General features: G+C 36.1%; 1 protein-coding gene across 1 annotated transcript; it reads left to right on the top strand.

Annotated features, from left to right (window-relative positions):
- The first annotated feature begins 295 nt into the window (after positions 1-295).
- Positions 296-15155, top strand: LOC105442642 (EGF-like repeat and discoidin I-like domain-containing protein 3). Its single transcript, XM_030981496.1, has 12 exons — positions 296-466; positions 1252-1344; positions 1583-1690; positions 2294-2407; positions 3126-3239; positions 5428-5586; positions 8603-8779; positions 9823-10151; positions 10845-11001; positions 11922-12157; positions 14241-14390; positions 14952-15155. The coding sequence occupies exons 1-12, from the start codon at positions 415-417 to the stop codon at positions 15114-15116; spliced, it is 1854 nt and encodes a 617-aa protein (XP_030837356.1). The 5' UTR covers positions 296-414; the 3' UTR covers positions 15117-15155.
- The last annotated feature ends 655 nt before the right edge of the window (positions 15156-15810 follow it).

Raw genomic sequence — 15810 nt, forward strand, 5'->3', positions numbered from 1 at the left:
AACGGCATTTTGACATAGAAAAATTAAAAATGGCAAGTTTAATAAATACCTAATTGCGTACTGAAAAGACCAAACTGGCAACGGGACGCATTTTGATCCTTGCAAATCCATAAAATGGTATGTTTGGCATTTAAGATTGCTCCCCCCCCCCAAAAAAAAAAAAAAAAAAAAAAAAAATGAAACAAAAATGGAAAAAAAATGAAAAATGAAAAAAAAAAATATTGAATTAAAAAAAAATATATATATATTTAAAAAAAATAAAAAAATACGAGCGGCGGTCGAGGACAACCAAATGATTTTTTTTTTGGCCTGATCTTCGACTTGCTCTGGTTTAATTCATACATCTTTTTATTGAAATTTTGATGAACAGATTGTCTCAGTAATCCATGCAAAAACGGCTGGTGTGAGGAGACTATGGTCGGATTCAAATGCCACTGCTCCGAAGGCTTTACAGGGAACAGTTGTGGTAGGTAACATTCGCAACATTGATATAATACACATAGGCCATTGCTTCTTTATAAAATGACAAATTTATTCTTATTTTTCTTCAAACATATATAACCGTTTTTCCGTCTCTCATTCCTCCTCTCCTCTCCAATCTCTTTCTCTCTCTCTCTCTCTCTCTCTTTCTCTCCCACTCTCTCTCTCCCTCCCTGCCACTGTCCCCTTAGTTCTCTCCTCCCGTCTGTCCCGCTTTCTTTCTTTCTTTCCTTCGTTATTCATTTCTCTCTCTCTCCTCTCCTCTTTCGCTGCCCATGTCTATTTGTGGGCCTACTTTCGTTTATGGACAAGCAACATATATGATTTCTATAATTGCCTTCATCTATTCTCAGGATTTGTGGGCGGGTTATTGTTCACCCAATGATTAAAGGTAATCGTGTCCCGGATTCGAAACAACATCACTGCTTTAGTACTTTTCAGTGTTTACTGATGCTCTCCAATTAGAAAGGACAATTCATTATAGAGATCCCAGGTAAAAAGGTCCCTATATGTATATGTTATCTGAAAGTTCATCATGCTCTTACCAGTCTGTCATTCAGCAGAGAGCGCCACTGTACTCCAAAAATATCTCCTATCATGAGGCCATGTATAATAACGTTAAATAACAACGATAATTGCTTTATTATTGGCTATTTATTGCTATTCATGTATTTCCCTTTTTGTTTAAAATCAACTGCTGTGACAGTGTTACAGTCCTGTCTTTGTCAAGATCATTATGATAATAACTGCATGAATTTTCGTTCTTTTCAGAAAAGCTCGACAAAGTGGCTAGAATTTCTCGGAACGAAACACAGCGTACTACTTCAACCGTAACGACAACGCAGCAATCCGCTACTACACCAGGTACTTTATGGTATAATGTTTTAATTTTTTTCACAGACTCATAACAGATTCGTAACCAATAAATCTCCCATTCTTTGGAAGGGTAAGAGCACTTTTTTTTTTTTTTTTTTTTTTTTGGGGGGGGGGGCAATTCATGAGAATGTTTTTTTATTTGCCAGGGGTCTTCGCCCCTCGTAGTTCCGCGCCTGTGTGGCATTGCTATTGCTATTCTATTATTTTAAGATCTTTTCTTTTTCAGACATCAACAAGTGCGCCAGCAACCCTTGTCGTAATGGAGGAACATGTACTGATGAACATGTACTGTGCCATTGCGTGGCCGGATGGGTAGGGGATAACTGTCAAATAAGTGAGTAAAATGCTGAATTTTGTTCTGTGTCATTAGCAATAGCAGGGGATCCATGATTTTGTGAAAAGGGAGGGCATATTTCGAAAATTCCTCCCAGAAACAACAAAAACGTCCTCGGATTGTTCTTAATTAGGTAAGGTAGGGTATTTATTCATATCGCAGCCAATGGCTGAATTGCATGCATGATTTACAGATATTTAGATAATGATATTGTACCAATCTAAATCATATTGTCTTATACATTACAATGTACATGAAGCCATTCTAAGTAACGCAGTATTTTTAAAATCTAAATTTAATGAATTTATCTGCAAATATAAATGTTTTTGAAAATCTCCTTAGACATGAATGGGCGCCGTATGGTAGCCATGCTAAAGCCAGGTTAATAATCGGGAGAGCAAGGAGTATCAAATCTGACTGACATGAGCGCTATACAAGAACCCATTATTATTATTTCAGCCAGCCTTGTCAAAATCATGGGATTTGCTTGGAAGGGATAAATAGTTACACATGGTTGGAGCTATACTGATGCATATTTGTGCCTTTGTAAATAAAATAGATTTGTCTATCCCTACATAAATTAAATTAATCTTTCTCCGTCAGACTTGAATGAATGCTTGAGCCAACCTTGTCTGAACGATGGGATTTGCTTGGACGGAATAAACAGTTACACATGTCAGTGTGGGGATGGATGGGAAGGAACCAACTGTGAAAATGGTAAGCACCCCTAATTTTGTATTACTGCCTCCTCACATTTGCAAATTAGCCCCCTCCCCTCACCGAGGCAAGCTGACCAACCCACAAAACCCAAAGTTTGGGAAACACATGTTTAAAGTGTAAACATGATAGAAAATATGGATTTCCTGTAAGGAAATTTGCATTAGGGCAAAGGCCTTGTCCTGTGTATTGCAACAGAAGATGAGAGGCAAGTAGGGCTTTCTCACAAAATCCAAAGTTTTAGAAAAAACACTTTTAAAGTTTAAACCTTACAGAACAAAATTCAAGGAAATTTTCAACAGAGGGCATTAGAGTATATTCCTGATTAGTGCCATTGATTAGATGTCTCTGTTCGTGATAATACATGGACCTTACAACTAGCATGTATCTCATTTTTTTTGTATTACGGATGGTGACGTTAAAGTAAATAGTCATATAACATTGATACATGTCTGTAAAAACCCTTGTTACACATTCAAATGAGACTCACACTCAACTGGTAGCATCCAATTAGTACTACGCCAATGTATGATAGTGTAGAGTCAGGGTTTCGGGTCATTTCACTTTCGGAACCATGAACTGCATGGAATTAACCTTTGGAATAACGGACCTCTATAGTTATACGAACCTGCAGAATTACAAAACTTCTGAAAAACAACATATCACCCTGAAATTCCTGTTAAATGTTTCATTGTTTTTATGTCTTTCTGTCCGTCAGACATTGACGATTGTAGCAGCCAGCCTTGTGGCAATGAAGGTATTTGCCAGGATGAGGAGAACGGTTACATGTGTGCATGTGAGGATGGATGGACTGGTACACATTGTGAAACAGGTGAGTTCATAACGAAAGTCTCAGAGGGCGTATAATGAGATTTTAAGCAAGATTAAAAGACTTGGATGGTGGAAACAGAGGGGGCTCACGGTGTTTTTGGAAAAAATTATTAAAAACATATGCATTATGTAAATTATATTACGTTTTTGCTTGACTAGTGGTTCCAAAGTGGGTCATATCATATACAGAAAATATGTTTTGAATTTATTTGGAATGGGAAAGATCGAATTAAGATATCAATATTGTATCAAGGTTACAATGAAGGGGGGTTACGAATGACCAATTTTGACTCGTTTGTAAAAACGCAACGTGGAATGTGGCTGAAAAGACTAAAAATCAATGAGATGGAAGCTACACTTTGATTTCTGCTTCAAGATGGTAGGAGGTAGATTTATTTTCTTGTGTAACTATGATTCCAAGTTATTCAGTTTTAAAGTAGGCCTACCTACGTTCTATTTAGTAATGATAAAAGCATGGGAAGAGTTGGAAGGTTGTAAGAATTGTTAGGAAAAAAATAATCCTACTGTTTTTAACAATACAAAATTCTTATTAAATAAGAACATGATTTTTGATGAGAATTCGTTTAAATGCAATATAATTTCAGTTTAAGATATTTTTGCTGAAAATGGCATGCGATCAATTTCTCATTTTCAACATAATTATGAGATTAAAACAAACTTGTTGATGTATGGAATATTGGGGAAGCTATTCCGAGAAGCGGGAAAAAACGAATAACTGGGGTTTAGTGGATGTAAAAGAGTATGATATCTTAATGCAGCTTAACGGTACTGTGAAGCTCCACAGAGATTTGTTATCGAGGAAGGTTGATGAATATTTTATAGAGAAGTTACACAATTATTTGTATTGAAGATTCACGATGGACGGGGATTTTCAGATTTTACAAATGAGTTATATAGGGAGATATTTAGTGATAAGTTTTAGTGAAAAGATACTCCTGTTCACAGACTAAGAGAAATTCAATATAAACTGCTTCATGGAGCACTATATACTAAAGAACACTTCTTGAGATTCGAATTTGTTGATGATAACTTGTATTTGTAAGCAATAGATTGAAACATATTTACACATGTTCTGGGAATGTGTACATGTTCAAAGGTTATGGAAGACCGTAATAGCTAAGTTTGAGCTAAGGGAATTAAGATCTGTCGATTTGGTTGATATTCATTTAGGGTTGTTTGGTAATTCCCCGCGAATAACGATATGTAATACAATTATTTTTGCAATTAAATATTTGATATATACAGTGAGACCCAGCAAAAACGAAACCGAGAATTATCGATGTTTTATCATAATTTAATCACAATTATTATAAATAAATGACACATATTTGTAAAGCTTAGATCCTCCGTTTTGTTTGATGCATATATAATGATGCATATTTCACACATGAGTGATTAAAAGCAATTTGAAGGAAGGAAACCAAAAAGTCATTTAGCAGGCGGTAACTGAATTTCGAAGAAAATTTCACCTTTCTAGAAAGTTCAGTTTCTGCCCTTTCATATGACACCTCAATCAGGAAAAAATGTTGAGCAAGGAATAACAAAGTTCTGTTTGTTTAAAGTGTTGCTTGCATTTCCATAATTTGATTTAAAAAGTTCTTTTTCACTGGCTGCCTGCCGTAGCAACATGCAAAATTGACAAAAGACTTAACTCCGTTTCATTGACAATCAGCCATACATGAAGTATTTCGTCTATGTCTGATCGTCAACGAAACATGAGTTACCCTAGTGTAAAGAAATAGTAACACCTCTTTCGTTGATTATGGGCATTTCCCTGCGCTTTGTTAACGGGAACTTATGTTTCAATTTAACTACATATTTACATCCCACTATTCCTTTTAGCAGATGGCCCTGTAAATATAGGAGTGGCAGATCACAAATCGTTCATCAACTATTCACTAATTGCATTCACATTAACACAATTGAAACGTGTTCTAGAACGACTAAGGTTTGAGTACTTATAGTGACTATGAGTTGAATATGAGTTAGTCAATTTAGCGCCCTACGCAAAACCAATTTGATGGGAGAGCTGAAAAAAGATACATTTTAAAAACACATCGCCGTAAACTCTTGTTTAAAACCTGTTTCACCCGATCACTAAAGGTGTTCAATCTTCTTTCTTTTTCCCCGCAATATATCTGTCTTATTTTTTATTGTAAACTGTATAGATGTAACCATCCATTCGTTAAAGCTACTTGGTGAAAAGATAAATGAAGGAACACTTGCTTTAACGTCCAGCTCCAGTCCTAACACGTACGTGCTGGTACATCAAGACTATTGGAACTGGAACTTATCACAACTGGCATGTCAGTATCTAGGGTTTGAAGGTAAAACATTATAATTATCATCTTAACGACCCTCCATTGGTGTATATTATCAGCTATTCTTAAATAGCTGATACTGCTGACAGGGGCGTCGCTAGACCTTTTTCAGTGGGAGGGGGGGGGGGTGTAGAGGCCAACGATTACCGAAGCGCGGAAGCTTAGACGTTCCCTTAAATTATTAGGAAAAGAAGACGATTTATTGTACCGTTCTCGACCGTTAATCCTTGTCTGAATTCAGTTTCTCCCCCTCCCGTGCACAGCGCGGAAGCTTTGACGTTTCATTAAATTATGAGAAAAGGCAGGAATTCGGTGTACTGTTCTCGACTCTTAATCCTTATCTGAATTCAGTTCTCTTACGCAAAGCGCGGAAGTTTTGACGTTTCATTAAATTATTAGAGAAAGTAAACGATTCGTTGAACCGTGCTCGTCTCTTAATCCTTGTCTAAATGAAGTTTTGACGTTTTATTAAATTATCAGAGAAAGAGGACGATTCGTTGCACCATTTTCGACTCTTATTAAGCCCTATTTATCTGAATTCAGTTTCCCCCTCTCGCGCGAAGCGCGGAAGCTTTGACGTTTCCTTAAATAATTAGAGAAAGCAGACGATTCGTTGTACCGTTTTTCGACTCTTATTTATCCCTATTTATTTGAATTCAGTTTCCCCTCTCGCGCGAAGCGTGGAAGCTTGAGGTTTCATTAAATTATTAGAGAAAGCAGATGATTCGTTGTACCGTTTCCGACTCTTAATAAGCCCTATTTGTCTGAATTGAGTTTCCCCCTTCACCGCGAAGCGCGGAAGCTTTGACGTTTCATTAAATTATTAGAGAAAGAAGACGGTTCGTTGCATTGTTTTTTTACTCTTAATAAGCCTTATTTATCTGAATTCAGTTTCCCCCTCTCTCGCGAAGCGCGGAAGCTTTGACGTTTCCTTAAATTATTGGAGGAAGCAGACGATTCGTTGTACCGTTTTTCGACTCTTATTTATCCCTATTTGTTTGAATTAAGTTACCCCTCTCGCGCGTGGAAGCTTTGAGGTTTAATTAAATTATTAGAGAAAGGAGATGATTCGTTGCACCGTTTTCGACTCTTAATAATCCCTATTTCTCTGAATTCAGTTTCTCCCTCTCGCGCGAAGCGCGAAAGCTTTGACGTTTCCTTAAATTATTAGAGAAAGCAGATGATTCGTCGTTGACGTTTCCTTAAATTATTAGAGAAAGCAGATGATTCGTCGTGTACCGTTTTTGACTCGTCTAAATGAAGTTTTCCTCTCCCGCGCGAAGCGCTGAATTTTTGGCGTTTCATCAAAATATAGAGAAGGGAAGATGATACGTCGTAACGTTGTTGACTCTTAATCCTTGTTTGAAGTTAGTTTCCCCAAAAATTTTAAACCCCTGATTTCTTTAGCTGATATTATAGGAAAGTGAAACTTCGAGAAAATACAAGTATTGTAGTTGTAGTCACTCTCGAAGTCGTCACAGCGGATAAGCAATCACAGTTCGAAGGGGACAATATACATCTCACCGACTTCAAACTTCTGCATTGATATAGTAGGCCTACACGAGGATTTAGCAAGAATATCGACACAGCAACATATTTACCCGTGTCTTTCTTGCTCCCTCGACGAGACGACTCAACCCAGCAACCCCCCTCTATCTTTTACACCCACTCCTCCTCTCTCAGGCTCTTACCTCCCCTCTGTCTCCTCTCTTTCACCCCCCGTTTCTTTTGTTTCCCTTTTCTCTCTTTTTTCTTCTTTTTTTTCCTTTTCTTTCTTTTCTTTCTTTTCCTTTGTTTCCTCTCCTCCCTCTTTTTCTTTTTTTTCTCTTTCTTTCTTTTCTTTTCTTTCCTTTCTTTTCCTTTCTTTCCTTTCTTTTCCTTTCTTTCTTTTCTTTTCTATTTCTTTTTTCTTTTCTTTCCCTTTCCCTCTCTTTTTTCCCCTCCCCCTTTTCTCTTTTTCCCGACGGCAGCGCAATTTTACCGACAATATCCTGACAGGTGGGGGGGGGGGGGGGCCTGTTAAGTTTATATATATTTTTCTTAATTATGATTATGTGGCCTTTTTTATTGTGTTGATGAGTGATGTTTTTCTGAACACTTCTTCATTTGTTATCTTTTCTGTCCATGATATATTCATAATCTCTCTCAAAAACCAGGTCTCTGTGGTCTTTAGTCTTCTCTCGAGCTCTTCAGAATTTTATTACGTATTTCATTTGATTGAATATACCCGTTGCCATTGCAATTCTTTCATTCATCTCATGAATACTTTTCCCATCTGATGCTACAATGTACCCTAGGTTTTTTAAGGTGTGGACTTGCTTTATTGTTTCCCTATATTTTTGAGAAACCATGGAAGCGTTTGAGTTCTTTTACAAATATTATCATAAACTCTGTTCTCTTGGTTTAGATATAAATATTGTTAATTTGTTTTAAGTAATTTATAGATGTATTTCCTTTAATTTGTTTAAGAATCATCAAAATTGGTGTCATGATCAGGAGTTTATATATTTATTGTATTGTATTGTATTTATTAACATTTATTTCCTTCTCAACGGTACAATATGAAACACAATGTATATATACATGATATATGTAACAATTATTTCAACAAAGAGTATACAGTAAATAATTCAGATACGGAAGGAGGCGAAAACCCGGAAAGCATTGCTTGAGTTGGGAACGCCCATAATAAATTAACACAGTTACCGAGAGAACATTATAGATATTATTATGAAAATTACATTTTATATAACAGAAAGTTGATAGGAAAGAACAAATATAGTAAATGGAACAGAGAGAAGAAAAAAGAAAAAAAAGGAACCTGAATCCCTCTCTCATTCTTTCCAGTTTTCAAAACTCTTCTTTGGGCCTACCCAAATTGTATATTGTGTATGTCATCACAAATCAGTTCTTGTGGTACCCGATACAATTAATGTTTTGTTGCGGTTTGCATTTATTGTCTTCAAAATGATATTTTGACTACTCTGGTATCCTACTTTTTACTTTAACTTTATTGAACAAGGAGTTTTTGCGACGCTGAGCGGTTCACTTTACGAGTCCTCGTCCATCGATGCTCCTGCTGAAGCCGAATCAGTGATATGTCCTGCAAACGCCACAAACATCACCGACTGCTGGTACAGTGAGACTAAAGTGGGACGGTTAAACGAGAGTGAAATTATTTCCATTGCGTGTTGCCCTGGTGAGAAATGATAATAATGATAATGATAAAAGTAATCATAATAAAAAATAATGCTTATAATGATAATATTAATAGTCTGAAAAATAGGTTATATTTTTATTGGCAACTTCTTTATAAATGCTCGAACATTCTTGATAAAAATTCATTGATAACCTGTAGTAGTATGCCCTAGTTGATTCCAAAATAATTCAAGCGAAAAATACTAACATACGACTATTTTTGTAATGAAACTTGGCATTTTCCAACACTTAATATTTATATTGCTTTATTCCAACCAAAACTTGGATTTAAAAAAAAAATACAAACATGTAGGAAATAATAATACGCAGTAAAAGAAACTGAAGAATTTGATACAAAATTACAATAGTATATGAATAACCGACTTTGTGCAAGAATAAAATCATTAAACATTATTAAATTGATTAACTTAAAGCTATGGTCACTACTCAGAGTAGCGACCGCCAGATTTATAGCCTGCTCGGTCACTGCAGGAATTTAGGCACTGCCCAATGATTTCTGCGATGCCTGGGCGGTGGCTAGTCGATTCCCCGTCGGTCAACGGTTGATTTTAGGTAAAAACTGGACGAAAATCAGGGAGCTTCTCCGCAGGGCGTCCCGAAAGTGACCGAATGATGACCAACTGATTCCCGGGCGGTCTCCCACCAGCCACCGGATGATTTTAAAGAAATTGCCCGACGGCCGGCCGGTGATCGGCGGGGCATCTGCGGGTGTCTCATATGCGTACCCGCGGCAGGCTCCTTTGAAAAATTATAATTATAGTATTAACTCAGATCGTATATCCTTATACAATTTAAAGAGAGGCTAGGGGATATTGCAAAATCCTCACATAAGATATTTCTTCGAGGACGGTAAAATGCTTTTTAAGATATCATCTCGTTGCATTTTTGCAACACCGCGTTTTACGACTTTTATCCTATGGTGTGAAATATAATTTTTACTCTCGTGTTTCATACGCACTTTTAGGCCTCTGTCGTTTTACCCTGTAATATGCTTTTATTATTTCTTGACCTTATTTCCAAAAGTGAACCCGTGTAATATATCTGGTCAACCACTCGGCCTTGCAAGTGGTGCTCTTCCCGATTCGGCTTTCTCCGAATCATCCTGCCACTCGGCGTCCTACTGCAGTCGTTTTGGCCGCCTGAACCACGAGAGAGCCTGGGTCCCAAACTCGCCCGACCAATACCAATGGATGCAGGTCCAATTTGAGTCCAGTTATATCGTAACAGCCATAACGACCCAGGGTAGAAATGAGTATGACTATGATCAGTGGGTGACGTCATACACCTTTTCGACCAGTTTTGACAACATGGCTTGGACTGATTATTTGAACGTTTACTCTGGATTAGTTGAGGTAAATGCAAAACTGCGGTTTCCTCGTTTACATTACAAAAAACACTAAATCAGTGGTCTTTATATTAAGAAATATACAGCGTAACCTCGTAAGAACTCCTTGGGATTATGTTAAATTGATTGCTGTAATACAACTTCTTCGTACCTGGGATGAAGAAAAAAATATATATAAATAAATAAAACAAACAAAAAACGGTATATATTATTAAGGAATACAACCGTTTGGATTGTCTTGGTGAGGTTAAAGTTCATAAAACAGTGTTTTGATATAACGAGGTCCCACTGTTATTTCTATTATTGTTTTTTGTTTTTGTTTTAATAAAATAAAGACAATACAACCAAAGAAAGAAAAAGTTTTACAGTGCAACATAGAGGGATTTAAAAAAAAAAAAAAAGAAGAAAAACCCCTCTATATTCCATTATCAATATCATGCACACAATTATAAGCCGCAACTCTACTGGGGAGAAAAATGGAACAATAAGTTTACATAGCGCTGTATCTTAGTTTTAGATCTAAAGCTGGGGAACAGGAAAGAGGGAAAAGAAACTTCCTTTTTTCGTTTTACATGATATAGGCCTTTGTTTACCTAACAAACCAATAAGGATTTCTCAAAATGAATTATAAGAAACAAGAATCACAACTTACGAAAATTACATCTTAGTTGATCAAATAATGCAAATATGTTTTTTATAGATATTTCCGGGAAATTATGACCGTGATAGCCATGTGACTCACACGCTTGCTAGGCCGATAGTTGGACGCTCTTTCCGGATCCATCCAAAGACCAATCACGGTCAAATTTCTTTGAGGATGGAACTATATGGGTATGGACCTCTAACTGATGCTATAGGTAAGTGCACAGTAGAACTGTTAATGAAAGAGAAAGTTTACTTCTGGTAAAAATGATAAAAGTGACCTCTAATTGATGCCATAGGTAGGTAGAGAGTAGGAATATTACTGAAAGAGAAGGTTTCTATATATATTAGTAGATGCTGAAATAAAAATAAATATAATTGTGAGCTTTCTCTCTTTTTGTATGTCAGTGGGGACAAATATTATAGTAGAATTTTCCCCTTAATTTTCCTCTTAAAATGCTCTCATCATTCTACAAGAAATGGTAAAAACTTGGAAAATTCTAGACGAACCATTTGCGTGCAGTCCCATTTATCCTTTTCTGTGTGTAATTTTTTCATATTGATCATTTCAAAACCCCAGAGCATATATATATTTTTTTGTACAGGGCCAACCTTTTATAATTGACTCACAATTCCGTATTAAAAAAATAATTAAATTTCATCGGCAGTTGCCGAAAGTTTAGTAATTATTATCTTTTCCCTCAATTGGGAAATCTCGTTTGGGCCGACCAATATGTTTATAACATTATACGTGATTAAATAATCATCTCACACTCAGGCTCAAGCAATACAGGAAAATATTGCTAAAGATAACTCATGTGGACCAATGGCAGGTGCTTTATTAACACGTGAAAAATCAACCATCTTGTATTTTCATAATTATGATAATTGTAGATTAACTAATTTTTTTCCTTCCTTTTTTTCTTCTCCATTTGTTGTTTTGTTTTGTATTGTATTTCTTGCTCGTTTTTTATAATTTATACGTCATATGGCTTGTTGACAAGATAGGTTTCCGGATTGCATTTAAGGAAAGATATATTGAAAGGACAACCTTGCCTTGTAAATTAGTAGGAAATATAAGAAATTTAGTTACAAGGTCAGTTATGTGTCTGCTTTTTTCCCCTTTTTCTTGCAGCGTCGCTGAACCTCGATGCGAAACTTGGTTGCACTCCTCTTGTCCTCGGTGAGGGGCTTGGCATGGAAGATGGTCGGATACCAGACTCTAGTCTGACCTCGTCGTCGATCTGGAGTTCCGGTCATGAAGCTTACAGAGGAAGGCTAAATGGAGTTTCCGTTCCAAGGGGGCCCGGTGAATGGGTATCCGCCGGTGCATGGGTCGCCGCCCTTAACGACAACAACAAGTGGCTTAAGGTAATTTGCTCTAGCATGTCTAAATGCGCGTTGAGATGATTTGAATTAAATGTACCCACCTATGCATATAAAGAAATAATTTGAATACAGCTATGCATGAAAAATTCAACCTTCTCTTCGTGTTAATAGGCTGCATAGTTTTGGCGATTACCAGAAGAAGAACCTGCAAGAGGGTTTACCTGGCTTTCTATTGGCTAACTGATTAGAAGTATGAATAAAATAAAGAATAACATACTGTAACATGATATATTTCATGTGTATACATAAAGCTCTTCCATGTTTGATTAGACAATTGAACACGCCTTCAACGCGCCCGAAGGCCAAGAATTATTCTTTTTTCGTTCGATGCTTTCTACATTCGTATATACTCTTTTCGTAAAAAGAACAAAAAAGCGCAGATCAGGTTCGAGCATGCGCATTATTATATTGAGTGAAGTCGTCTCTGCTTGATTTATTCATGTATGTTAATGAATTCAATATTTGGCTAATAATGAGGCATATTGACGAATCAGTGTTCTTCAGTTTTTTAAATTATTTTGAATGAATAAATCTTTTCGTCATAACCCCAAATTAAAACACAAAACAATGACGAAGCCTAATCAAAAAATAAAACAAAACTATAAAAAAAACTCCCCCTTCCAAAAACAAACAAACAAACAAACAAAACAAAACAACAAAAAACGTGAGCAGTCTTTAGCAGTCGAGAGCGGTCAATCACACATAAATGCGAACTGAGCGGAGTCCTCCGGTCCTCATCCATTCAATTTTCTTGTTTATTCCCATTTTTTTTTTTATAATGGAGTGCCAAAGTCTTTCTTTTTTCTTATTCGCTTTTAAATAATTTTTCTTATATTTCCTCAATGCTTGGAGGCGATTTTTTTCTTCCTACTTAAAAATAACATATATTTGATTAATAACACAACGTGATTAATTATTTGCCTATCTTCATTTACTTCATCCAATCCAATAAGAACTCATAATAATGAGAACCCAAGCTTGGAGCCGTTGAGTGATCGTGACGATGGAGTTATCTTTAAGATGGTTGTTGTAAGCGTTGGTGTCGGACGAACGTTTGTATCGTGTTTGATCTCAATTATATCCAATCATTATCATAATCACTAAGGGGACCTGAACATTTTTTTTTTCAGGAAGTAATATTTGAAAGAATGTAACGATTAAAACGAGCCGTTGCTGTACAAGAACATCCTGTGTGTTTTTTATTGTCACTATTGTTATTATAATTATTATTATCATTGTTATTATCAGTATTATAACTATCAGTATTATTTCTTGAATACTATTATTATGATCATCATCATCGTCATCATCTTTACTCTGATTTGATTTGATTGTCCATATTACTCATAATTATATGGTCACATCAGGTCATAGTTAGAAGAAAGGGTCATTATAAGCACAGCTTGGGGTGGCGTCCTCATCATAAATAATAATGTAAACAATGCACAGTGGAAAGCGGAAGGTCAACACGAGAGGGAGAGAGAGAGAGAGAGAGACAGACAGAAGACAGAGAGAGAGAGAGAGAGAGAGAAGACAGAGAGAGAGAGAGAGAGAGAGAAGAGTGAGAGAGGGGAGTGTTGCGTTCAGATATTATCACCTGGGACATGTCAAGTCTGTAGACACCAAACACCTTGACAGAACTCCTGACAAATCAGATGATTATGTTTTAAGGGAAAGGATACATGCTATAAAATAATATACATAGGTCTATGTACAAATACCGATGCTACAAATGGAGGCATTTTGATAGAAAAATATATTTTTGTAATAAAAATGTAAAAAGTTTAAGGGCTGGTTAGACCCAACCTACAACGAAAACGAGATTTTCCTCTTAAGGTCCACCCTAAATACTTTAAGGGCGTAGCTTCAATCGAAAATCTCACAATCAGTATCATTCGAATCTGACCAGTCCTTTTGGTTTCCTCATATTGAAAGCAACATGTGTTCAAAGGGTTCATATTTTTTATATAAATTGCTTGACCTTAGCATTGGTATCAAATGCAAGATAATCTGCCATATGATATGTTAATATATTTTCTTTTTTCATCATTAAAATCACACAAAGGTCGATCTCGGCGAGGATACTTTGGTAACTGGTGTTATCACACAGGGACGGACCGGAACGAACCAAATAGTGACGTCATTCCAAATCTCCTACTCAAGGGACAATACAAATTGGACCTTTGCTCTGGGAGAGCATTGCGGGGTACGAAAAGTGAGTGTCATTTTGCGCTTCCAGTATTAAAATGCTTATTTCATTTTATTGTCAAGTCTTTCATCTTCCTTTTTTATTCACGCTCTTTTCATTACTTATATACTTATGTATTTTTTAAAATTTCTTTGTATGTATTTGCATGCAATTATTTTCTCATATCTACATACACAGTCATGTATTGACACATCCAAAAACATGCATTTCCTAGTGTGCAAAATTAAAGGATTTTAAAAAGTATTAAAAAAATACAAAACGTTCTATTAAAATCAATTATTTATGTGCCTTGGCGAGAAAGTCTCTGTGCCATATTGCACTTCTCACGGAAGAGTTATACCGAGGGATTCGAGACATGACATTAATCAACATTTGCCATTCTCCACTCAGGTGTAAATGGGAACCTGGAAGTTTCCGGGGGTTATATGAATTACACGGCCCTAAGGGAAAGCAGAAGTGATACTGATGAGGCTTTTCTTGGTTAATAAATAAGTTATTTATCATTAATATTATTATTATCATTATTAGAAGAAAAAAACATTATCCATTGCTTTCGTTCCTTTTCAGACATATGCAGGAAATTTTGATGCTGCCACATATGTGACAATACTGTTTCCTGAGCCAGTAACCACACGGTACGTCAGGATTCATCCTGTAACATTTCATGCGACGGCGTCTATGAGATTCGAAGTACTTGGTATCAACACTCGAACCATAACGAGTTATCACTAAATTTATTTATTGTTTTATTCAATCTAATTGTTTTCATTTATTTAAACAACATCAATTAAACACATATTGGCAACTCTGTGACGTATCTTGCGAGTTCCCCTCCCATTTGCTCTGTACTAAAATTTTTTTTTTTAAATCCCTCGAGAAAATGTTCAATGATACATGCACCCTATATAATGGTTATTGCAGATATGTTTCTATTCAAACCCCTGCATAGGAAAAAAATATGTTCCGTCATCAAGAACGAAGAGAATTAAAGTTCATGAAATTTAATGTACAGAGCCAATTCATGTTGATTGTTCGCAACTTAAAGAACTCGTAACTTTATTTGTGATCGGACTATCACTGACTTGTTCCTATATCACTTTTGTGCTTTTATTAAAACCAACTTATTATCAGGGTGGACTTCCCTTTAAACCAAAACGTAGATGCTCACTGAAAGTGGTAAATTGAAGGTCAACGAGGAGTGCATTTGGAGCGTTAAGAAAATTTGTTTTCCCCCTTAAATAATTTTGCAAAATTATTGATATAACTATGGTTGACACATCTGAATTGTGGTGTTTCGGTAAACGTCTACAGCCACTAGAGTGTACATATATTTTCAAAGGCACTCTGAATTTTACAATGCGATATACATGTGTGTCTCATGTAAATATTACTACTACTACTACTACTACTACTACTACTACTACTA

Source organism: Strongylocentrotus purpuratus, unplaced genomic scaffold (genome assembly GCF_000002235.5).
Source record: "Strongylocentrotus purpuratus isolate Spur 01 unplaced genomic scaffold, Spur_5.0 spur5_scaffold_12, whole genome shotgun sequence".
NCBI classification, from domain to species: domain Eukaryota; kingdom Metazoa; phylum Echinodermata; class Echinoidea; order Camarodonta; family Strongylocentrotidae; genus Strongylocentrotus; species Strongylocentrotus purpuratus.

Coding starts and splice junctions, on each gene's coding strand:
- LOC105442642 (XM_030981496.1), top strand. CDS start 415: ATGGTCGGATTCAAATGCCACTGCTCCGAAGGCTTTACAGGGAACAGT. Junction 2,408..3,125: donor AGGAACCAACTGTGAAAATG/GTAAGCACCCCT, acceptor TCTGTCCGTCAG/ACATTGACGATTGTAGCAGC. Junction 8,780..9,822: donor TTCCATTGCGTGTTGCCCTG/GTGAGAAATGAT, acceptor TATTTCCAAAAG/TGAACCCGTGTAATATATCT.